This window comes from Microcebus murinus, chromosome 18 (assembly GCF_040939455.1).
Source record: "Microcebus murinus isolate Inina chromosome 18, M.murinus_Inina_mat1.0, whole genome shotgun sequence".
Classification (NCBI taxonomy): domain Eukaryota; kingdom Metazoa; phylum Chordata; class Mammalia; order Primates; family Cheirogaleidae; genus Microcebus; species Microcebus murinus.
This window is the reverse complement of record NC_134121.1, coordinates 12,902,573-12,927,556: the sequence shown is the minus strand read 5'-3', so window position 1 is coordinate 12,927,556 and position 24,984 is coordinate 12,902,573. Positions and strand designations below refer to the sequence as shown.

The 24,984-nt window shown below is 50.9% G+C and overlaps 1 protein-coding gene, 1 long non-coding RNA gene and 1 pseudogene across 2 annotated transcripts; 1 reads left to right on the top strand and 2 right to left on the bottom strand.

Moving 5' to 3' along the window:
- Positions 1-149: 149 nt before the first annotated feature.
- On the bottom strand, positions 150-9,254 carry ALOX15B (arachidonate 15-lipoxygenase type B). The gene is made up of 14 exons (XM_012775731.2): positions 9,082-9,254; positions 8,758-8,980; positions 8,388-8,469; positions 6,351-6,473; positions 5,977-6,080; positions 4,637-4,809; positions 4,272-4,418; positions 3,972-4,175; positions 3,002-3,088; positions 2,703-2,872; positions 2,416-2,537; positions 2,218-2,318; positions 1,969-2,139; positions 150-1,511 (listed from the first exon to the last, which is right to left on the bottom strand). The coding sequence occupies exons 1-14, from the start codon at positions 9,226-9,228 to the stop codon at positions 1,332-1,334; spliced, it is 2,034 nt and encodes a 677-aa protein (XP_012631185.2). The 5' UTR covers positions 9,229-9,254; the 3' UTR covers positions 150-1,331.
- A 6,636-nt stretch (positions 9,255-15,890) lies between these two features.
- On the bottom strand, positions 15,891-24,614 carry LOC142861856 (uncharacterized). Its single transcript, XR_012912963.1, has 3 exons — positions 24,499-24,614; positions 23,922-24,011; positions 15,891-16,356 (listed from the first exon to the last, which is right to left on the bottom strand). It is a non-coding gene; the product is annotated as an uncharacterized LOC142861856 (long non-coding RNA).
- On the top strand, positions 16,695-20,417 carry LOC105878410 (POU domain, class 5, transcription factor 1-like; annotated as a pseudogene).
- Positions 24,615-24,984: the final 370 nt, after the last annotated feature.

Below are 24,984 nucleotides of genomic sequence, written 5' to 3'. Positions count from 1 at the left end.
CTTGGTACACTGAATCTCAGTGAGGAACGAGCAGTTCAAGTGCTGCCTGCAAGGCAAGCCTGCCCTTTCTGAAATACTGTCCCATTTATTTCCATGGTTGTGTTTGTGCAGTGATAGTATCAGTATTACATTTTGTCCACATTGTTTTATAAAAATTAGTTAAACTGAAAAACCAAAGCACTCAGATCTGCAATATGAGACAGAGATGGAAATCATTAGGTAAATTTGAAAAGACACATTTTTTAACTTTAATCCATTCTCACCGAATCTGAATGAGAAAAAATGAAAAACAGAAATAAAGAATGTGTATGAAATATTGGAATTCCATCACTGAAGGTGAAGTCTAGCAGGCAAGGTATGATTAATGATGTGATAATATTTTCTTTTTTTCCTCTTGAGACACAGTCTCATTCTGTCGCCCTGAGTAGAGTGCAGTGGCGTCAGCCTAGCTCACAGCAACTTCAAACTCCTGGGCTCAAGTGATCCTCCTGCCTCAGCCTCCCGAGTAGCTGGGATACAGGCGCGTGCCACTGCACCTGGCTAATTTTTCTATTTTTAGTAGAGATGGGGTCTTACTCTTGTTCAGGCTGGTCTGGAATTCCTGACCTCGAGCGATCCTCCTGCCTCTATCTCCCAGACTGCTGGGATTACAGGTGTGAGGCATCATGCCTGGCTGTGATAATATTTTCTAACTCTCCGGAAATGGAACCTGCTTTATAATATACAAGTATATTTTGTTTATTATACTTTGAGGGAATCGTTTAAGAAAGCATATGTGGGCATTGCTGGCTGGCACTGACCCAGGAAGTAGGTCTCCCTCCTTCTGCCTGGTTTCAGAGACCCATTTTCAGCATTTTGTTCATTTTAAAGGTGGGACAGTAGGTCATGATCAACCTCTTGGTCAGGTTTTAGGCCTTGGTCACTTTTTAGGCCTTCTTGGTGGCTGCCCTTGAGTTAGGAGACCGTGAGGCCCAATCAGCGGTGGCTGTGGCCGGGCGCACAGCAGAATTGTGGCTTGTGGCTCCCCCCCATGGTAATGGAACAAAAACCAAGACCAACTAGCAAAACTCTTAAGGGAGGCTGTGCAGGCACTTTGAGGCTTGGAGTCTCCAAAAGGCTTGGTGGTACTGTCCTGAGATTCTGTTCTCAGTGGGTTTGTTGTTTTTCTGTTTTAGTTTTGTGTGTGAGGGGGTGAGGTACATGGGCCTGGTTGTCCCAGGAGAGGCACATGGAGGCCTGTTTTCCTGGGGAGTCCTTTTCTCTGGGTGCTGGTTAGGGCAGGGCGATGTGGTCAAGGGATGTCTGTCACATGGGCTGTGCTCTCCCGGGATTTAGATGGAGACGCTGTTCTCGATGAGGGGAGGGTCCAGGTAGGTGTAGGGCAGCGCCAGGCCCCGGTTCCGCTCCTGGATGCCCCTCGAGATCTGGGCCAGCCGGCTCTGGAAGGCGGCGATGCTCCGCCGCGGGGCCTCCTCCGTGAAGTGCTCGTCTGGGTAGGTGCCCAGGGGCCTCTGGGGACCAACCACAAAGCTGGGTGAGGGGCCCCCTGAGGTCTCACATGCCAGATTCCTTGTCCCCATCCTCTGAGCAGCTATGACTTACCTTAGCCGGCTCTAGCCCCAGCCCCTTCCCTGGGGGACCTGAAGCAGCCCCCAGCTGGGCCTGATTCCTGCCCCTCCCCTTAAACAGGTCCTCTCCAAGTGATCGTCTGCAGGAAGCTCTTGGGGAATAAAAGCTCAATTCAGAGTTTCAAAGGAGCACAGTCACACATTGCCTTTGTAGCTAAAGGGGACTCTGCATCATCTCGTTTGGCTATTTGACCCTCACTGTGACATGTCCAAGGCTCATGTGTGCCATTAGAAGGTCCACCCGGGTACTGATAGCAGGGGCAGGTCTGGGCCAGGAGCGTAAACAACACACCCTCACTTATCCCAACTTGCCTGTCCTGTATCCTAGCCCCATACTCACTCGGTCTCCAGGCTCCTTGCTTAGCAACCAGAGGGCAATGACAATATCACATGTGGCATTGACTGGTGGGAGTGTGGCTATGAAGCCCTCAGGCCTTGCCTGGCCTTTGATGGTGGGTGGTGGCAGTTGCATCGTGGAGGGCAGGTTGGGCATCCAAGCACAGGAGTCAAACTGAAGGCCGAGAGGGCAGAATGAGGCCGAGGAACCAGGCCACCTCCACCCTGCACCCCAGCACTGACCTCTCCTCACCTGCCCTGCACTGACAGCAGAGTGCTTGGCTGAGCAGGTGAATATCACCATGGTGACATACTGTACCAGGGCTTCCCGGGTCTCCAGTGAGGAAGGCATACCTGCGGGGAGAGCTGGGCTGGGGACAGGGCTACCAGGGACCCGAGGACCAGGCTGCAGAGGCCTGAGGGTGGACCCCAAGGGCTGAGGTTCCCTCACCTGAGCTCTCTCGGCTTAGGAAGCCCTCAGAGAAGATCTCTCTCACCCAGGCCTGGAGCTCTCTGTCATCTCGGACAGACACGTCACTCGGGTAGTAGATGTCAATAATTTCAGAGACAAAGCTGCAAGGCATACCCAGGTTGAGTCCCAGCTCCCTAAGGAGAGCCCCTGCCCAGGGCCGTGAATGTCCAGCCCTCCTTGTCGTGAGCCTCTCTGGGCCCTCCTCTCCTCTGCAGGCTTCCTGCCTCCCCCGCAAGCCCTCGGCCCTCTGAGGACGGCCCCCTCACCGCTCTACTGCACCCCAGATCTGCATCCCGTCATCCCGGTAGTAGTAGCCCGGGATGTCCTCTACTCCTCTGGCCCGGATATCCTCGGGCAGACACAGGACAGAATAGTTCAGCTGCTCCATGTTCCTCTGTATCAACTCAGAGAAGCCTCCAATGCCGAGGCCTGTGGACTGGGAGACAGGACCCCTGAGTACTGGAGCCCTCACTCCAGAAGCAGGAGGTAGCACTGGTGTGGGGGATCCCGGAGTCCTCAGATTGAAGGAATGGCCCACCCACTGCCTCCCCACGGCAGCTCTTACCCTGTCCACCACCTGCCCTGGTGCGATGAGCAGCTCTCGCGCGAGTGTGTTGATGTGCAGGGTGTACCGCGTGTGCGGGACCAGCAGCTGTGGGGCGCAGGCATGGCAGAGCTGGGGTGGTGGTCCTGGGTCTTTCTGGCCCCAGACCTTCCCCCAGAGGCACCAGCCCTATAAGTCACTACTGAAAAGACAACAGGGACAAGAGGGGCAGCCTGGGACAGGGGAAGCATTCCAGGGGCTGGGCGCCACCAGCATCTGGTTCTGTGACCCCAGGCACGCAGCTTCCTCTCTCTGGGCAGCAGGTCGCTTTGTCAAATGAAGGGGCTGCCTGGGTTGAGCACTGCGAGACTCTGGCATCCTGTGATTTCCTAATCCTTGGGAAAGCATCGCAGAAACCAGGGCCCATGGGCCTGGCAATGTGGAACTGTCCCCAGAGCCCAGCTCTGGGTGCTGTGCCCTGGGAGCTGCAGAGGGTTGGAAAGAATCAGCCGGGATTGGAGAGCACGGAGCAGGGTCTAAATCCGGGACCAGGAGACGGTCTAAGCAAGAGTCAGAGACTCTGAGCGGCCCCCGGGAGGGGAGACCATGTCCTTCACAGAGTAGGGAGCCCCAGGACTCCCCTACCCTGGAACTCTGTGCAGAAAACCTGTTGGTCCCTCAAAGCCATGTTCACACTCCGATATCTGCCAGCTTCAGGTCTCTCCTGTCCTAGGATTTGGACTTCTACGATGGCTGTTCATCCTGTCTGGCCTCCGTTAGGAAGGTGCTCTCTGCACGGCATGTGCCTCAGGGCCTTTGGGAAAGCAGGCTCCCAGGGCAGCTGTGCTGACGCAGGCGGGGGCTCTGCTTCCCAGCCAGGAAGGGTGGGGCCAGCTGGGCAAAGGCTGCTTAGAACAGGCTGAGGGGCAGGCCAAGGTGCAGGGATCTACAGGCTTGGGCACAGTCTGGGCCACCTTGCCAAGCCACCGACCTTGAAGAGTGGGTGGCAGTGGGGCAGCTGGTGCAGCGTAGCCAGGGTGAAGACCTCGGACAGCAGGTGCGTGTGCAGCAGGTGCGTGATGGCCTCGTGGAAGGAGAACTCGGCGTTGCGTACCCAGGTCTTGGCCAGCAGCCAGTCCCACTTGTCGTCGCTGGGCAGGAAGATGGGGCTGTTGGGCCCAGGGGTCTGGCTGAGCTGGGGGAGGCAGCGGGGGAGACAGGCAACCATGAGTATCGACAGCCATTCAGTCAGACCCTTCCCCCGCCGCCCTGCCCCTGCGCAGCCGCAGACCTGGATGGCGAGGGGCAGCAGGGGCCCACACCCTGGGCGCTGATACAGCAGGGTCATCGGGGCTGCGGAGAACTGAGGCCGCCCATTAACGACATTGGTTTTGATGCCGGACAGGATGCCATGATCCACCAAGAACAGCGAGCCCCTCTGCGGGAGAAAGAAGCAGAGCTGGGCTGTCACTTGGCTTTCTAAAGGACAGGGGTGTGGTGGAAGGGAGAGGATTCAGGGCTGGGAGACGAGTGGGCTTGGCACGCAGCACAAAGTGGGTCCCTAACAAACGTGGGTGTACCCCGCCTTCTCCTCCCCAGTAGGGGATGGGCCTGAAGTCACCAAGATGGCCTGGACCCCTGGGGCGGGTCGTTCACCTCCAGCTCAGCCTGCAGACTGGTCCCTGGACCCAGCACTGGGGCCACCATGGCATCAGTGACAGGGAAGTTCTTTGGGAGGTGACGACATCGGTGGATCAGGACAGGGTTGAGGCCGTTCAGGAACTGGGAGGCAAAGAAGGCATCTTCCTGCCAGTGCTCAGACACATACTCTGCAAAGGGTGGGGCATGTGGGGACTGGGTCACCCCAGGCCCTGCAGGTCTCAGCCTGACCCTCCAGTGGTTTCCTCCTGGGTCCGACATAGGTACCCTATGCCTTTTTCAGGGTGAAAAGTCACCCTGGCCCCTTGGCTTCAGTCACTGCCCTTTTACCAAACAGCCCCTCTTAGTCCCCAGCCCACCGTCCCACCATCTACCTGATATCCCCCTGATGACTCACCAGCCTCAAACATAACATGTCAGAGACCAGAGGTAGGCTCTTCCTCCCATTGTCTGACCCCCTGGGGAAGGGCAGGTCCATCCACCCAGCCGCCTGGGGCAGAGCCTGAGGCCCCCTCTTGGCAGTTCCCTGCCCCCCACCAAATCCTACTGATGCTACACCCTGACTACCTCCTGGTCCCCCGCATCCACTCCACTCATCGGCACTGCCTTGTTGAGGCCGCCATCCTCTGCCGACCACAGCCAGAGCCTCATGGCTGATCCTTTTGCTTCCGCTCTTGCCCCAACGAGCCACCCCGCAGAGCACATCGCCATGTGGCAACCGGTCAACAGCCTGGCCCTGCACTGAGGAAAGGCCCACGTCCTGCCGTGGCCCACACAGTCCTGCACCAGCCGGGCCCCGAGCACCGCTCCTACGTCCTCCAAAGGCGTCTGCTCCTTCTGTCTTCAGGGCCTGCACATTTGCTGTCCCCTGAGCCTGTCCTCTCTGCCCTAGACCCCGTCCTCAGCACTGTTAATGCCTGCCCAACACTAAGGTCTCAGCATTTGCCACCCCCAGACTAGAACAGGTCCCCCTTTTACACATTCACTGGAACCAATGAGCATTTTCACAAGTGAAACGAATCATTTCAGTCTGGTTAGCACCCACAGGCCTGCTCAGCTGTCGGCCCTGTGACACGAGAACGGCGTCCACAGCCCCTGACCGGTGTCTGATGTGTAGTAGCTCAACAAATATCTGTTGGATTAGAAGGCACTAGAAGGTCAGGGATCCCCTCAGTCCGCATTCTCTTTTGTCTCTGTGGAAGAAGTAAGGTGTAGCAAGGGACAGGGCCTGCCCAGGGTCACACGGTGAAGTGAAGCTTAGTTTCCTGAGATTCTTGACGGCCATGGTAGCTGGTGGCCCAGGGAAGAGGTCGGGAGCCCTGGCCCAAGCTCCTCACCGGCTGCTGGGGTCGTCCGGAAGTCGAAGATGCTTCTCATCTCCTTCAGACTCCTCCAGAGCCCCTTGCGGTCCAGCAGCCCCTTGATTTTCAGCTCTGTGAACCTGCCAGGGATGTGAGGGGTGGGAAGGGGGCAGGGGACCCTGGGAGACCCTCCCCTGTCAGCCAGCCTTATGCCTCCTGGGATCTTGAACCAGCCCCTGGGACCTGAGGTAGTCACTTCCCCGAAAGTGGCCATGGAGCTGTGGGAATAGGTAGTGGGCAGGAGGCTGTGTCCCGGGTCAGTCTGTGTGACGTTTATCACCGAGGGGCGGGGGGAGCAGGGGTCATAGGGCATCTGAGACCCAGGGGCAGGACAGGGGAGGCATCCTCACGCAGAGTATCCTTGTAGGTAAAAGTTAGTGTTCTTGGCTTTGGAGTATTTGATGTTGAGGTCCAGGTCTTTGACGGTCACCTCATCGAGGCAGTGGGGCCATCCTGGGATGTAAGTCTTCCATCTGGGGGGCGGAGCAAGAAGGTGGTCAGCAAGAGGCCTCAAGGGGCCCCTTGACCAGGGCAGAGGAAGTGGCAGGCCTTGGGGTCCTTGGTAGGCATGTCATGGAGAGGCACTTCAGTGTCCACAACTTAGGGGTGCCACAGCAGTTTGCTCTGCCCTGGCCTGAGGCATCTCTAAACCCTGTTGTCAAACAAGCAACACAGCCCAAGACCTGTGGATGAAATGGCAAAATCATGCCCCTGCAAACTGAAGACACCCCCACACACACACCGGTCCTTTCCTCACTCATTCTTTGGTTCATTCAACAATTGCTTTTGGGTTTCAAAGAGCAATTTGCAATTAAAGCACACTGCCACCAGGTGGTGGCCAAACCCTGCTTCTCAGACTTTAATGTGTGTACCAAGAGATCTTGGTAAAATGCAGATTCTGATTTCTAACAAGTCCTCAGCGTTGCTGGTGCTCTGGATCTGAGACTTCACTTGAAGTACGGAGGGTCTAGAGAGTCGCGGCGGAGTCAGTTGAGGGACGTCAGGAACAACAGTAACAGCATACATTTGGGTGAGGCTGCGCAGTTGACTAGCTGCATTCTTAACCATTTTCTCTTTTTTTTTTCTTTCTAATAACCCAGATGAGATTGGTATTCTTAGTTCCTTTTGCAGAAGAAAATAGGAATCAAAGAGATTAAACGACTTGCTTAAGATCTCACAGCTCTGCAGGGCACGGTGGCTCACACCTGCAATCCTAGCACTCTGGGAGGCCTAGGCGGGAGGATCGCTCAAGGTCAGGAGTTTGAAACCAGCCTGAGCAAGAGTGAGACCCTGTCTCTACTAAAAATAGAAAGAAATTAATTGGCCAACTAAAAATATATAGAAAAAATTAGCTGGGCATGGTGGCGCGTGCCTGTAGTCCCAGCTACTCGGGAGGCTGAGGCAGAAGGATTGCTTGAGCCCAGGAGTTTGAGGTTGCTGTGAGCTAGGCTGATACCACGGCACTCTAGCCTGGGCAACAGAGTGAGACTCTGTCTCAAAAAAATAAAATAAAATAAAATAAAATAAAATAAAATAAAATAAAATATCTCACAGCAATTTTTGGCAGGGCCCTGGGTCTCCATGGCCACAGCATATCTCAACATCCATTCCCTTTCCTGGAGCTGTTGCTGGCGGATTTGGTGTAATGGTTTTGCCGAGGGTGGAATTCATGACACACGTAGAATCACTAGGAACCAGATGAGCTTGTGGCTGCTGTGTCCCCAGAGACCAAGAGCAAAAGTCTGCAGCCCAGGCTTCGGACAGCAGCCGAACTGGCCAGAGAGATCTTTTGAAAATCTGAGCCTGCGTGCACTTCCCAGCTTTGTGCCAAGGGAACCCTCCCGGAGGCCCCAGCTCCTTCGCAGCCTCCATCCTCTGCCAGGGTGGCCTCCACGGCCCAGCTCTCTCCCCTGTGACCTCCAGTGCTGAGCCCAGAGCAGAGAAAGAGCCCCCATCCCACCCCTCGCCCAGCCTGGAGACTGAGGTTCCTGGGGCTTGAGTGGCGGTATTTCTGATTCTGCCCATATTTCCCAGAAGATACAGTGATGTGTGAAAAAGTCCCACGGCCAGGAAGACGCCAGCAAGGGTAAGGCACTTAGAGCAGCGGTTTTCCAACTTTAGTGGGCACCAGAGCCATCTGGAAGGCTTGTTAAAACAAAAAGTGCTGCTCCCCACCCTCCACGACATCTGATTTAGTAGGTCTGAAGGGGTCTGAGAATTTGCATTTCTAACGAGTTCCTGGGTGATGCAGATGCAGGTGGTCCCAGGATGACTCTTTGCTAAGAGAGGTGGCGGCAGGAGCTTTGGTCTGTGCCATGGTCCGTGGCACCCAACCTGCCCCTCATCCCTTGGTCACTCCCTCCTCGCCCCTGTAGCCCCCTCCTTACTGGTACATCTCCTGCCGGGCCTGCAGCTCCTCCCGGCGCTGTTGTTGGAGCACGGGGTGGTGGTCTGCCCAGGAGACCTTGGCTGGGGGAGGAGGGGAATAGGTGGGGATAAGACCCCCCACCTCTGGCCTCTCTCCTCCACTACTGTCATCCCCTACCATTCCCCCCCTCTCAAAAGTACAGTTTCTCCCACATCAGACTGCCACCTTCTCCTCCCCGCAGCCCCACCAGCCCCCTCCCTCTGTCCCCAGCCCCTGCCCGGTGGCCACACCCGCTCACCTCTTCACTCCACTCGCCCATCCCCCCAACACCAGCCCCCTGCCGCCTCCGGTGCCCCGCGTGCAGCCCCAGCCCGCCCGCGGCCCCTCACCTGCCCCCTCCCGCAGCACCAGGCTGCCTGCCCCCTCCAGCCACTGATAGCAGGGGAAGCGGAGCGGGGCGCCCCGCGGCGGCGAGAGCTGGAACCAGCGGCAGAACCAGGCGTCCGGGGCCAGCGGCCCGAGCGGGCGGGGCAGCGCCGGGGGCGCCTTGTGCACGCGCAGCAGCAGCACCCGGCCCACGTCCTGGGGGAGCGTCACCTCGAAGTCCTCCTCCTAGTGTGTGTGGGGAGAGGTTCAGGACGCTGGTGGCCGGTGCCTCCTGCTCCCCTCCCCACACAGCTCTCCCTCCCTCCCCTTTCCCCCCACGCACTCACGGAGCCCGCAGTGAACGCCTTGCCGACATGGTCCAGGGGCAGTGGGGGGCTCTCTCCCTGGGTCCCCACGATGGTGACAGACACTTTGTCCCACGTACCAGCCCCGCAGGCCTTCCCAGTGGACACCCTCACCCTGAACTCGGCCATGGTGCCAGCCTGAGTCTGGCAGTCTACTGCGCGCTGGACGGCGGAGCAGGCGGCTCACCTTCGGACACGCCCCGCCCCGCCTGGCCCGGCTCTCTGCAGGCGACGCGGGTTGGAGCCTTATCGCCGTCCCCTGATCCAGGGCAGGGAGGGGCGGGCCAAGGGGCTGGAACGTGGAACTGAAGGATGCGGAAGGGGTGGGGGGGTGTTGCCAACACTAGGACAGGGAGAGACTGGGAGTCCTGAGGTTTGGGGAACAGGACCTTTCAGTGATGGTGCCAGGCCAGAGAGCCAGAGTTGGGACCCAGATGGGGTTGGGGGTACATTTGCACCCCTCCCCCCTTGTTTGTTTGTTTGCCTTTTAGCCTTAGAAGCCTTTGCAGAACCACCTCCCCTCTTCCCACAACTCTTCTTGGACTACATCTATTATTCCCTCCCTCCCTCCCTTCTTTCTTTTGACAGAGAGACTCTGTCACCCAGGCTAGAGTGCCATGGCATCATCATAGCTCACAGCAGCCTCAAACTCCTGGGCTCAAGCGATCCTCCTGCCTCAGCCTCCCGAGTAGCTGGGACTACAGGTGTGAGCCACCACTCCCGGCTAATTTTTTGTTTCTATTTTTATTTGCCCTGCTAATTTTTTTCTCCTTTTAGTAGAGACAGGGTCTCACTTTTGCTCAGGCTGGTCTCAAACTCCTGAGCTGAAGTGATCCACCCACCTTGGCCTCCCAGAGTGCCAGGATTACAGGTGTGAGCCACTATTTTATTTCTTTCAACTAATTTTCAGAACCAACTCTGTGCCAGGCACTATGTTAAATGCTGGGGATATATGCCCAGGAAAGACCCAGTCTTTGCTCTCGTGGAGATTAAAAAATCAAGTGTCAGAGAAAATAAATAAGTAACCAGCACATAATTCCAGATGTTGGTGAGTGCTATAAAGGAAATAAAACAGGCTGATGTGAGGGAGTGAGAAGCAGAGGTGGGGAGGAAGGTCCCAGGAGGCTCAGAGCAGGTGACATGTGCGCTGGGATCAGAGAAAGCGTTCATGTGGGGAAGAGAGTTCTGTGCAGAGGAACCGTCCCTGCAAAGGCCCTAAAGTCAGGAAGAGCTTCCTTACCTTGTTAGAGGACAGAAAGGCAGGAGTGAGGGAGGGAGGGAGAGAGAGGTGTCAAGGGGAAGTTATAGATTTTAGATTTGGGGGAATGACAGATTTGAGGTTTCCAGTCTGAAACTGCTAAGTTTGAGGTGCCCATTAGACATCCAGGTGGAGAAACTACACGTAGGCATAGAGCTTAGAGATGCACCTGAGAGCCACAGCACACAGATGTTTCTAGGCCACAGGATGGTGGCGAGCACTAAGCGAGAACATGCTGTAGGTGGACAAGAGAAGAGGGAGCAAGCTGTGTCCCAAGGTCCTGTGATATTTGGAAGTCATGCAAAGAAGATAGAAGCAGCAAAGATCAGTCAGTGAGGCAGGAGGAGAACCAGGAGAGGGTGTTTCATAAAAGCCAAGAAGACATTGGTCACTTGTGTCACCTGTTGCTAAGACACTGGACAAGAGGGAGACAGAGAAATCACTGGATCCACCAGCAAGGAGATCTCTGGGTTTGCGCTGCCAATTGACGAGCACGATTGAGGGAATCAACCCACTTCTGTGTAACCACACGCAGCAGGATGCCACTGTTGCTCTGGCGCCCTGCCCAGAGCAGTTTCAGTGGTGCCATAGGCGGGTGGAAGCCAGATTGGAGTGGATTGGAGAATGCCTGGGGACAGAATTCCAGCTAAACATGTACACACGCCTTCCCCTCTGTCCTCCTGAGACCTCACTGAAATACCAGCCTTAAAGCATAAACCTACAAGGACAAGAAAATGAATATGGAGATGACAGCAACAGATTTAACAAGACAGGAGAAAGGCGAAAGCCCAGAAGTAGGTCAATTCCCACCTTAAAACACCCAAAAGTCACAGGAATTGGGAGGCAGACACCTCTGAGAGTGGGGCATAGGTGACACTGAAAACAGGATGCCATCTGATGAAAGTTTTTATTTGATGCAGTTAGGCACCCGTCCACCCCCGTACACTTCTGCACCTCCCACAACCAGCGGGAGAGGATCCTCCCCCAGCCTCACAGATACTGTGGGATTTATTTTCTGGAGAAACTGAACTAGAGGGAGTCTAGACTTGGGGATACTAGCTGGAGCTGAGGATGGACACCATACTTAAAAGAGGAGGATCGGGTGAAAGTGCATGTTGAGCAGTGGGATGTGCTCGCTTCGGCAGCACATGTACTAAAAATTGGGACAGTGGGAGTCCCAAGTGCCCCCCTTGTATGGCTCCAGATGTGATGGCAGCTGCATGTGTCCCACCCCCACTCCCATGCAAAACTGAAGAATTTCTCTCTACGGGGACTTATCAGCTCAAGTGTCATTTGGGATCCCCCAGTGAAATGGCCCTGCCAAACTAAGCCCACCATTTGCAAGCCCTGCTCCCATGGTTTCCAACCCTGGGTAGAGTGCAGTGACATCACCATAGCTCACTGCAATCTCAAACTCCTAACCTCAAGCGATCCTCCCGCCTCTGCCTCCCAGAGTGCTATGATAACAGGTGTGAGCCACACTCTTTTATAGAGGCATGGGTGGCATCTTCAGGGATGCCTGGATCTCCAGGGAAGGCTTCTACCTAAAAGGCAAAGACCAAAACACACAAACTCGATGGAAACAGACAATGCAGGGAACAGAAGAAAACTTTAAAGAAACTGTCATTTATATCTTCAGAGAGAGGCGAGCATATGTTATTGAAAATATTGTTGCTGGGTAAAAAATTTGGATTTTGTAAACCATCGACTTTTTTAAAAAATTGTGGTAAAAGTACATAACATAAAATTGACCATCTTGACCATTTTCAATTGTACAATTCAGTGGTATTAAATGCATTTGCATTATCATGCAACCATCACTACCATCTGTCTCCAGAAATTTTTAATCATCCGAAACTGGGATTCTGTGCCTATAAAGCAGGAACCACTCATTTCCCCTTTCCCAGTCCCTGGTAACCTGTTCTACTTTTTGTCCCTATGAATTTGACTGTACTAGTGAAATCATACAATATTTGTTCTTTTGTGTTTGGCTCATTTCACTTAGCTTAACATTTTCAAGGGTCATTAATGTTGTAGCATGTGTCTGAACTTCCTTCCTTTTTAAGGCAAATAATATCCCATTGTGTGGATATACCACATTTTGCTTATATATTCATCTGTCACTGGACCTTTGGGGTTGCTTCCACCTTTTGGCTATTGTGAATAATGCTGCTATGAACATAGGTGTACAAATATCTGTTTCAGTCCTTAATTTCAATTCTTTGAGGTATATGCCTAGTGGTAGAATTGCTGGATCATATGGTAACTATATGCTTCATTTTTTGAGGAACTGCCATACTGTCTTCCACAATGGCTGCACCATTTTACATTCCCACCCAGAAATACAGGAGGGTTCCGATTTGGCCATATCCTCACCTACGCTTGTTATTGTTTATTTGTTTGATAATAGCCATTCTAGTGGGCATGAAGTGGTATCTCATTGTAGTTTGGAACTGCATTTCCCTAATGGTTGCTAGTGTCCAGCATCTTTTCACGTGCTTGTTGGCCATTTGTACATCATCTTTGGAGCAATGGCTGTTAATGTCTTTGCCCAAACCATCTATTCCTAATTATTATCCATTGCTAGGTCAAATTTTAGATGTATGATGTGAATTATATGCACATTTCCAAATATGTTAAATATTTTCTATTTACAGGTCACTATCATAAGACAAACAAATATTACACAAATCCATGTGCCCAAAAGCAGTGAGTCTAGGAAAAGGCAGACATGGTTTATTGCTTCCCCATCCTAAAATACAACCTTGATCCCCTTTTCCTGCTATTTTTCTCTTTATTTTGACTTTTATAAATTTAAATGAATCTATTTTAAAGGTAACTTTGTATCACTACTATAAATTGAAAATCGATTTCACTTCCCATCACAGAAGGTAACAATAAAGTGAATGTAATGAAAACCAGTGTTTGGTTCAATTCTAAGTAGATTCTGTTGCCTGCAGCCAGCTCCTTGTTGCAGAGGAAGATTATCAAGTGTTAAAGGGAGGGTGGAAACGTATCAACACCAAACTGACACTTTCTCTCTGAGAAAGAGAATTGATTTGTGATTTTATGTTAATTAAACCTGTGACCCTGCACCTCCAAGGGTTTTTTTCTAGAGTAGGGTTGCTCAAGGTGTGGCAACCAGACCACTGGCATCAGACATATTTGGCTGCATTGTTAAAAATGCCAATTCCTTGGTTGTGCACAGTGGCTCATGCCAGTAATACTAGCACTCTGGGAGGCCGAGGAGGCAGGAGAATTGCTTGAGGTCAGGAGTTCAAGACCAGCCTGAGCAAGAGTGAGACCCAGTCTCTACTAAAAATAGAAAAAATTAGTTGGATGTGGTGGCACTTGCCTGTCGTTCCAGCTACTTGGGAGGCTGAGGCAGGAGGATTGCTTGAGCCCAGGAGTTTGAGGTTGCTGTGAGCTAGGCTGACGCCACTGCGCTCTAGCCCAGGTGACAGAGGGAGACTCTGTCTCTAAATAAATAAATAAAAGCCAGTTCCCCAGCCCTACCTAACACCAGTAAGGCAGACTCTCTGGAAGCTTTGCTGGGGAATATACTAGGCACAGTACAGTGATTTTTCTTTACAATCATTCCCGTTGAGTATTTGAATATTTTGTATCATTCTGACCTGCAGCCCATGATGATCTCAGATAGATTGAATGGGAGCTGTCCTCTAAACCATCAACATATAGATGAAGAAATCAGAACCCTGACTGGGGAAGGGACTTGATTTTCTTTTCTTTTTTTTTTTTTTTTGAGACAGCATCTTGCTCTGTTTCCCCAGTCAGAGTGCAGTGGCATCGTCATAGCTCACTGCAACCTCAAACTCCTGGGCTCAGGGGATTCTCCCTCCTCAGTCTCCCAAGCAGCTAGGACTACAGGTGTGTGGCACCATGCCCAGCTAAATTTTTCTATTTTTTGTAGCGAAGATGTCTCACTATGTTGCATGGGCTGGTCTTGAACTTCTGGCCTCAAGTAATCCTCCCACCTAAACCTCCCAAAGCCCTAGGCTTATAGGCTTGAGCCACAGAGCCCAGCCTTGACATTTAAAAATGTCAAGCAAATCATGTGCACCCCACCCCTGATTTGAACCCCTGAATGATTTGGCTCCTGTCTTTCTTTTTCCTTCCTTCCTTCTTTCCTGCCTTCTGTTTTTCTTTCTTTTAAATTCTAAAATCCTGATCAAATCTGTAGATGCATGTGATCTAAGGAGTGATATAGTTCTACAAATCCCTTACCAACCACAGCTGCTACCTGCTGCACTTCTGCCATTTCTCTTTCATCTCAGACAATAACTTTCACTCTTTTAGTTGATTATCTAAACTGTGACATTTCAAAATAGCATGCATGTATTGTTTATTTAATGCTTTTCAGCTTTAGATAAATATTGGCTTCCCACTGTGGAAGACAAGATTTCATTCTCTTTCCTAGTCTTGCTCCCCATTGGCAAACCTTTCTCATCTCCTGTCCTTCTAATATAGTTTCATTCAAACTGTAAGCAAACTGGCACTCGGTGTTTACATGATTTGGATTATGAACACGCAATTCATAGGAGAGCTTTATAGTATACTGTAATTATATTTTTTCTTTCCCTGCAAAACCTTTTGTTGTCTCTGTAGATGATAATTATACATTTGTTATTATGAGTCTAATTTTCTATATAGTTTTCATTAATTTAACCAGAAACTTCACCACTTGTCCAGATCACTTCTCAGCGTGTTCAGAAACTTCCAATTCTAAATCAGCTCTGTCTTCCTGCTGGGCCATCTCGAGTCTGCACTGTTACTTAGCTGTCATGCTGGGCTCTGGCTTCACCGCCATTCCTTTGAGCTCTCTGCTGTGCTAGAGCTTTGGTTTCTTGCATCTTTTTTGTTCTTTGTTGGCTTACTTCATGAGATGTCCTTCCGTGGTTATGTAAGAGAGGGTGTGTGGGAGGAAGGAGACGTTTTAAAGAGCCTGCTTGTCTGGAAATGCTTATTTTCTATCTAGACACTTGAACAACAGTTTGAAAGTCATTTTTGTTGGGAATTTTGAAAGCACTGTTCCACTGGAAGCAGCGTTGCTATAAAGAAACCTAAAGCCATTTGGATTCCTAAATCTTTTCCTATGACCTGATATAGGATCTCCTTTTTGCCCTCAGCTTTCAGAATTTCATAGAGCGGTCTGCTTTTATTAACTGCTCGGTGCTCTCAGGGGGCCCTGTCAGTCTTGACACTTGTGCCCCCCAGTATTGGGAAGATGCCTAGAATTATTTCATTGATTATTTCCTTCTCTTCATGTTGTCTGTTGTCTCTTTTTTGAATTCCTGTGATTCAGATGTTGGATCTCCCAATCTGATTCTCCATTTTCCATTTCATCCCATTGGTTTTCCATTTTGTTTTCATTCTCATTTTCTATCGCTTTGCCTTTTGTTCTGTTTTCTGGTAGATTTCCTTAACTTTCACTTCTGATTTTTTTCTATTGAGTTATTTTTATTTTTCCTATCATGTTTTGTTAATTTCAACAGCTACTTTTTGTTCTGTGTATATAGTTTGAATAGCATCCTATTCACATTTCATAGTTGCAATATTTTCTCTTATTTCTCTGAGGATATTAGTGATAGGGTATTTTGGATTAGTTTGTGACATTTGTGGTATATGCTTATTTCAGTTATCAGTTGCTGCAGAATAAACTGCTCCAAATTGTGTATTTGCTAATTGTGTATTTGATGATTTCATGCATTGGGCAGGGCTCCATGTAATGTCAGCTGGGGTCCCGCACACAGCTGTATTCGCCGAGGAGATAGGCTGGCCCTGGAATATCCAAGAATGGTTCCACTCACATGTCCGCAATGGCTGGGGGCTGCCTGGGTCTTTCTCTCTCAATGTAATCCTGCCTGAGCTTCGATACATGATGCCTGGATCCCAGGAGGCCTCTGACAGCCTAAGAGCTGGCACAGTGTCATTTCTGACGCATTCCATTGGTCAAAGCAAGCCACAGACCAGCTCAGAGTCTATGTGGGAGGAGAAACAGACTCAACCTCTTGATGGGAGGACATGTTTAATCTACCACAACACCATTTTTAAAAAATCCCTTTACTGCCATTTGAATGGGGTTAGGGGTGGGGAGCAGAAGTCACTGTTTGTGTTAAATCTCCAGTTTTACCCAGAATAACTTAGAAGACCAACCTGCCATATTTCTCTATTTCTAATTCCTCACTGGTTCCACCCATAGCCCCATTCTAGCACTTTTTACTGTTTTCTACACACTTCTACTGAAGCAGGGAGTACCTTGAAGGAGGTAAAAGTTAAGTTCTCTAAGCTGAATTTTGTGGAAAATCGTAAGGCAAAAATGCAAAAAGAGGTGGGCCCTTGTAAAATATTTTCATTCATTTTTTTTTTTTTTTTTTTTTGAGACAGAGTCTCGCTTTGTTGCCCAGGCTAGAGTGAGTGCCGTGGCGTCAGCCTAGCTCACAGCAACCTCAAACTCCTGGGCTCGAGCAATCCTTCTGCCTCAGCCTCCCGAGTAGCTGGGACTACAGGCATGAGCCACCATGCCCGGCTAATTTTTTTTTTATATATATATATCAGTTGGCCAATTAATTTCTTTCTATTTGTAGTAGAGACGGGGTCTCGCTCTTGCTTAGGCTGGTTTTGAACTCCTGACCTTGAGCAATCCGCCCGCCTCGGCCTCCCAAGAGCTAGGATTACAGGCGTGAGCCACAGCGCCCGGCCATTCATTTTTATTTTATTTTTTCGCATCCATCTTATTTGTTGTTGTTTTTTTTTTTTAAGACTTGCAAAATTATAAAAAGAAATAGCGAACAGAAGGTAGGGAAGTGGAAGCAGTGAGGGCGGAATATTCTTTTGATAAGTTGTATTGTGAAAGGGAGCCAAGAACTGGGGCAGCAAGGGATCTAGGATCCAGGAAGATTTCTTTCCTGATGAGCGATTCTTCCTACAGTACTTCTCAATCCTGGCTTCACGTTGGAACTGCTAGGGGCATTTGAAAATGCAATGCCTGGTTCCTCCCCACACTCTGGGTGTTGGATCCAGGTATTAGTATTTGTCAAAAGGCTTCCTGGATAGCTCATTTCACCAGGCCCCCAGCTTGGGGCGCCTTCCTGTCCCATCTCGGGACACCTGGCTTCAGATTTTGCCTTCTCACCCCCGCCAGGCAGGTGGAGGTGATGGGCCAGGAGGGCGAGCTGGGCTGGGTTGACCCTTGGGCCTGGCTAAGCTTTCAAGGCCTTCCTGGAGGGCCAGGAATGGGGGGGTGTTGGGCCAGGCTCTGAGGTGTGGGGGAGCCCCGTGTCCCCCGCCACCGTGGGAGCTCTGTGGAGGGGTGGCCGTGCTGTGCACCTCAGGCCGGAGTGGGGCTCGCGCTCCAAGATGGCCTGGAGACTTCTCAGCCCAGGAGCGAGGCAGGAGCTGGCGTGGAGAGCAGCTCGGAGGGGGCCGCCCCCCAGCCCTGAACCCCTGTGCCGTGAGGCTGGAGAAGGAGAAGCGGAAGCAAAACCCTGAGGAGTCCCAGGACATCAAAGCTCTGCAGAGAGAACTCGAGCAGTTTGCCAAGCTCCTGGAGCAGAAGAGGACCCCCCCTAGGAGATGCCCAGGCTGGTGGGGCTCACCCTGGGGTTCTCTTTGGAAAGGTGTCTAGCCAAACAGCCATCCGCTGTTTTGAGCTCTGCAGCCAGTATTGAGAACAGTGTAAGCTGTGGCCCCTGCCACCGCAGTGAGGGGTGGAAGCTGGCAACATCCAGAATCTTCAGGAGATGCACAAAGCACAGACCCTGATGCAGGCTGAAAGAGAAAGAGAATGAGTGTCGAGAACCGAAGACCGAGTGAGAGGCAACCTGGAGAGCTTGTTCCTGCAGCGCCTGAAACTCACACTGGGGCAGGTCAGCCACATGGCCCGGTAGCCTGGGCAGGAAAAGGCTGTGGTCCCAGTGTGGGTCTGTAAGAAGGGCAAGGGATCAAGCAGTGATCAAGCAAGAAGGGCACGGGATCAAGGAGTGACTATTCACAATGGGAGGAGTTTGAGGCTGCTGAGTCTCCTTTCTCGGGAGACCCAGTGTCCTTTCCTCTGGCCCCAGGGCCCCATTTCAGTACCCCAGGCCATGGGAGCCCTCACTTCACCACTACTCCTCGGTCCTTTTCCCCAAAGGGGAAGGCTCTCCCATGCATTCAAATTGGGGTGCCTGCCCTTCTAGGAATGGGGGGCTGGGGAGCAGGGAAAGAGGAGAAGCTAGGGGAGGAGAACCTGGAGTTCATGCGGGACTTTGGGATTAAGTTCTTCAATCACTAAAGAAGGAATTTGAGAACACAAAGGGTGGGGGCAGGGAGTTTGGGGGGAGCTGGCTGGAAGGAAGGCCAAGTTCAATGATGCTCTTGATTTTCATCCTCACATCACTCATCACTTTGTTCTTAAATAAAGAAGCCTGGGACATAGTAAAAACATAAAATAAAAAATAAAGCTTCCCAGATGATGTCAATGTACAGCTACCGTTGAGAACCACTGCCCCCGAAGCTGTTTATGTGTTCTTGGAAATGAGGGAGCAAAGTTGATATAGGAGGGAGAAGAGTCCATTTCAGAAGTGAAAACTTGAGAAGGTGGAAAAGGTACTCAGAGCCCAAGGAGGGACACTGGTGACAAGTCAGAGTCAACAATTTCAAGCAACAGAAAACAGTTCCAACTGGAACTGACTTTTGCAACACAGTTGACTTTCGTAACCAACGAATTAGGGTGTGTGACAGACACAATTATCCACCCTAATGGCCATTCTGCCTTCTGTTTTCCTTATCAACCGAGATATGGTTCGGGGCAGGAAGGTGGCTAGCCCCAGGTGCTTAATGATGTTTGGTCTAGGCTGAGTGTGACAATTCTATCCTCTGCCTCCCCAGTCTTGAGGTTACAAATATAGCTGCCCCCAAGATGGCCAAGGATCTAATGTCTTTCTGTCTCTTCTCTCTGCCTTCTGCAGAGTTGGCTCCATCCATGGTCCTACCTGTAGCTGCTGGTCTGGAGGCGGTTCCAGACTTCACATCCCTACACCACACCAACCAGGAGAAAAAAAAAACGGAGGTTTTTTTCTGATAGCACCTATGGAAGAGTGTTGACATTTCTCTTTTCCAAAACCCTGGCAAATGTCTTCTCCTCTTGTCATTTTTCATTGATCTATGTGGGTCACACCACAATCCCTGAACCGAACAACGTGGCCAGGAGCATGGAGTACATTGTGTGGCTTAAGCCAACCACAGTGTACGCTTGGAATTGGGGATGGGGTCAGTCCCGCTGAAATCCCATGACTGAGAATGGGAATGGGAGGTTTCCTAAAGGAAATGTGAGGGGTGGTGCCAGCAGGAGGGGGACAAAGGCTAGTCAGCAAACCACTCTCACAGCAGAGCAGGGACCCTCCAGCAGTGCAGGGAGCATCTTCCATCATAACAGACAGGACGCTGGGGCAGATGGGTACAGTCACAGAAGGGCCTGTAGGCTGCGGGGGTGGGATGATGTGAGAGTCCCTTCCTGGTTATTTCACTTTGTCAGTGAAACATGGACAAGGTCACTCATCAGCTGAGAGCGATCTGGGAACTCTCCCGGGTTAGGTCCTGTGCTGGCTGCTGGGGACAAAGGGATAAACAGGACAAAGTCCTTGCTCTCCAGCAGCTCCTGATTTGATGGAAAGAACCACAGCCCAAGGGAGCATAAAGGAAGGTGTGTGGAGGACAGCACCCATCCCCCTTATTCTGGTGACAATATCCTATTGAGAAGAACCCCTTCCCCATTCTCAGCCCACGTGGTTACAGTGGAACTGACTTCAACCTTTGGCTCCAGGAGTGGGCACGTGATCCAGTTCTGCCCAAAGAGTTTGGGGCAGAATTTGAGTATTGATTCAGGGATGAATAAGTAGCCTTGTCTGGGCCCCTAAGATCAACCCTGGGATTTATTTTTGCTGTTGTTAAAATTATTTTTTAAAAGCCTTTCATTTCTTAGAAGTTGCTAAGATAATATAAGCAAGCCGTGAGGCTGTCACTGGCTATTTCTGTCACCATTTCAGGAGAGCCCACCTGAGAATGAAGACAACAGAGAGGAAGGATAGCTGAGTAGTATAGAGAGATACCACATGGGAGCACCTGGATGCAGCCATGCCTGAACTTGGTATTTTTTTTCATTACATGAACCAAATATTTCCTTTAAAAGAAAATTGAATCCCTTCAAATCAGAAGAATCCTGATTAGTACAAAGGTCCCTCTCAGGCAGACATGGGAGTGGAGCATATCACAGAAAGCTTCCTACAAGTAAAGACACTCACGCTGATTTTGCAGATGAGCAAGTATTAGTCAGATGAGGTGAGGAAAGTACTCTGTGAATCCCCCCTGCCACCACACCTGTGTATTTGATTTCTGAACTGAGAGTATCACATGCCTCTGTCTCCTGTCCTGCTCTTCCTCCCTTCTTCCTCTTTCTGCTTCAGTGTTACTCATCCCACCAAAGAACTTCCTTAGACAATCACTCTTGTCATGTAGCCATTCAACAAGTATGTCTTATGAGTGTGCTACAAAGGGAGGCATGGAGCTGGCTGTTGTGCATGCGATGAGGTCAGCAAATGCACACGGTGAGCACTCAGCCCCTTACCAAGCTGTGCCCACAGCAGACATTGCTAATCAATCATGAATGATTCCTTTTGAGCCCAGAAGTGGCCTCAGAATCTTTGTCACCAGTGCACGCCAGACAGGGACAAACAACTGATTGGAGTTGCCATAGAAGATGGCCATAGAAGATGCCATAGAAGATGAAACTGGAGAGGGCAGGAGTCCCTCACCCAGGAGACGGCCACTGTGGGATGTAAGGTGAGCAGTGGAAAGGCAGGGATGCCCCGCGTCCCGGTCCTCCCAACTGGCTTGGGAGGGCCGATCCCACAGTGTAGGGCAGGATTGGGGTTAGCCCAGCAGGAGCCACCGCTGCCTGCTGCTCCCCAAGTTGCAAGCCGGGGCTGGGGACAGGAACCGAACCCCAGTCCTTTTCCTCATGAAGCCCTCCCGGGTTTCAGCACCAAATGTTAGGAACGTGCGAGGCCAGGCTAGGTGAAAAGCAGTTTATTTTAATGTCTGCGTACAGACAGGCTGAGTCCAAGATGGCACCAGCCCCAAAACGGCGAGTTTCAGGGTTTCAAATTTGGGCGCTGCCTCCTCCGCCCCAAAGGGAGTGTGGGGCTGTCTTGCATAAGCCCAAATACCTTGCAAGAACAGGATATCCAGTTTTGGCTGTTTACCCACGAGGGCCCCAAAGTTGGGGAAGGGTTAACGGTCCAAAGGGCAAGCCCCCCTGGACTTTTCCACTGGCCTCCAAATTCAGCCTAACACTCTTATTTGTTTATTTATTTTTTGAGACAGAATCTCACTCTGTTGCCCGGGCTAGAGTGCTGTCGCATCAGCCTAGCTCATAGCAACCTCAAACTCCTGGGCTCAAGGGATCTTCCTGCTTCAGCCTCTCAAGTAGCTAGAACTACAGGCATGCACCACCATGCCCAGCTGATTTTTTATATATATATTTTTTAGTTGGCCAATTAATTTCTATTTTTTAGTAGAGACAGGGGGTCTCACTCTTGCTCAGGCTGGTTTCAAACTCCTGACCTTGAGCGATCAGCCTGCCTCGGCCTCCCAGAGTGCTAGGATTACAGGCATGAGCCACCGCGCCTGGCCTATTTTTTATTTATTTTTTTAGAGAGAAGGGTCTCACTTTGTTGCCCAGGCTGGCCTCAAACTCCTGGCCTTAAGTGATCCTCCCACCTTAGCCTCTCAAGTAGCTGGGCCTACAGCTGGGCATCGCCACGCCCAGGTTATAGAGTTAGTCATTTTGCTGTGTCCTCACCCAGTGGAGGGGGCCAGGGAGCTTTCTGGGGCTTCTTTTATGAGGGAACTAATCCTATCCAAGGACTCTACCCTCGTGACCTAATCACCCCCCAAAGGCCCCACTTCCTAAGGCCATCGCCTTGGAGGTCAGGATTTCAACATATGAATCTGGGGGACACAGATGTTCATCCACAGTAGGCCCAGTGTCAGTCAGGGCCCACAATCCCGCTGCGCTGGCAGGCTGGAGCTCCTGTCCAGGCGCGGATGCTGCCGTCCACAGGCGGAGTTCCTGCCTCTGTGGGGACCTCAGTCCTGCCTTTCAGGAGATGCATTCAGGACACTCGGGATAATAGTCATCTTTACAGGAGCCAGCTGGTCCTGACATTGCCTACAGCTTCCCTCCCTTCATAGCATCACCTAGTTAGGGGTGAGTGATCGCTGGCCCATAGTCAAGCCAAGCTGACGCATCAAACTGACCACGCAGGTCCCCAAGCCAACCCCGACAGCCTATAAATGGGAGCCAGAATTTCCCAATCTAGTGGGAATGGAGCATCAGAAACAGCACTGAGACCAGTAACTGGCAGGCACTGCCTGAGTCAGGAAGTCTCCAAACAAAGTCTCCAACTACCCTGAGCAAAGCAAGATGGAGGAAGGACAAGTTCCAACTGGTTAGAACCAAGATGGCGGAGAAATCGACCCCCTGTCGACCTTGCAACTTCCTTATACACCTCGTTACCTTGACAGTGTCTAGGGAACCTCCCACTCCCATCATGCACCTGACGCCATGACACTTCTTGTTTGACCATGTTTAGTCAAAAGGAGGACATCACCCTAATTGTAGGGAAACACCACCCTTTTCCAAGAAATATCATGAATATCCCTCCCTCTGTTTAGTCTACAATTAAGCCGTTGCATAAATAGAGGAGCTACAGAAACCACGGTCTGGTTCTCCACAGGGAGCACTAGCCTCTGCCCTGTCTGTGGAGTGGACTTTCTATAGTTTCTGAATAAATCTCACTTTCACTTGAAAAAGAAAGAAGATGAAACCTAGTGTCATCCTCTTCCTCCTTGACAGCCACCCAGCCTCTCTGGCTGTTCTCAGTGAGTGCTGCTGTCCCACCTGCTTGAGAGAGGAGTAGCCAGGAGGAGTGTGCCGGGTCTTCACTCACTTTGGTAGAGGATAAGAATGTGGCTGCTGTTCATGCTGGTAGTAAATTATGCTGCTGCTGCTCTGCCCTCCATGACTGTCACTGTCACTGGCAATAAAGTGTGCATTAGTACACTAATGCACAGTGGGGACCAGGCGCGGTGGCTCACGCCTGTAATCCTAGCACTCTGGGAGGCCAAGGCGGGAGGATCGCTCAAGGTCAGGAGTTCAAAACCAGCTTGAGCAAGAGCGAGACCCTGTCTCTACTATAAATAGAAAGAAATTAATTGGCCAACTAATATATATAGAAAAAACTATCCAGGCGTGGTGGCACGTGCCTGTAGTCCCAGCTACTCGGGAGGCTGAGGCAGGAGGATCGCTTGAGCCCAGGAGATTGAGGTTGCTGTGAGCTAGGCTGACATCACGGCACTCACTCTAGCCTGGGCAACAAAGTGAAACTCTGTCTAAAAAAAAAAAAAAAGTAGTTTGTGAGATTGTGGCAACTGGTTTGAGCATGTCCTTTGATAAAAAAATTCCTTTATCATAGGGTCCTAAATGCAGACTCTTTAAACATACCTGGTGAGGACCAGTCGCTATATGGATGTGCCTTCCACGTCTCACGTGCAGCTGGTTAGGGCCATGACGGAGGCCAAAAGGCTAAAAGCTCTGCTGGAAACAAAAGAAAATGAGTCTCTCCCATAGAATGGAGAACCATAGTTTCAGTTGGAGCTTTAATACCTCATAGCAAATACCACGGCTTTAAACCCGTATATCAAAAAGAAAAACGCTTTCATCTTGACCTCTTCACCCTATAAAAACGGACCCCTTTCTTACTCATCTAGAATTATATGTATGAGAGTAAACTGTAAAATTGGAAAGACCTGAAGATACTTGTACAAAGAGAAATGAACTTTCCTTTTGTTGAAAGAAAGAAAGAAAGAAAGAAAGAAAGAAAGAAAGAAAGAAAGAAAGAAAGAAAGAAAGAAAGAAAGAAAGAAAGAAAGAAAGAAAGTCCTAGTGTCATTTTTAAGGTAAGATACGGCCCAGGGCAGTGGCGTATCCCTGAGAGATGAGAGAAAGGACTGTAGCACCCTAGCTACTGGGGGGATTGGGCTAATTAGGACTCTTGCATTTGTAAGTAACAGATACTCACCGGAGAGAACTTGAGCGAAAAGGAGAATTTATTATAAGGGCAGAAGGCAGGGGCACAGAGGGGCCATTGTAAGCTCTTAGGAAGTTCTCTCCATCTCTCTGCTCTGCATGTCTGTTTTGTACGTCCCCCTGCCAACGACCAGGTCTTTCTGTTTCCGGTTCACATGGCAGAGAATGGTTGCCACAATAGATTACATTTATATATTCTCTGAGAGAGTAGACAGACAGGTTTTGGAGTGTTTCATTCCAAGTTCCCCAGAAAAGGGCTCTCACTGACCCAGTTTGGGACGGAGACCCAGCCCTGGCCCAATTACCTGTGCCCAATGGGGAGGGGCATACAAGATGCCAGGCTGGCTGCCCGCGGTGGCCATGTCAGTGGTGCTGATGAGCTGTCGGGTACCGTGGATTTCCTGGAAGTGGTGGCAGACCATTTCTGGGCAATAGAAAACCCAAACAATAAATATCCTCCATATGATTCAAGGAAGGC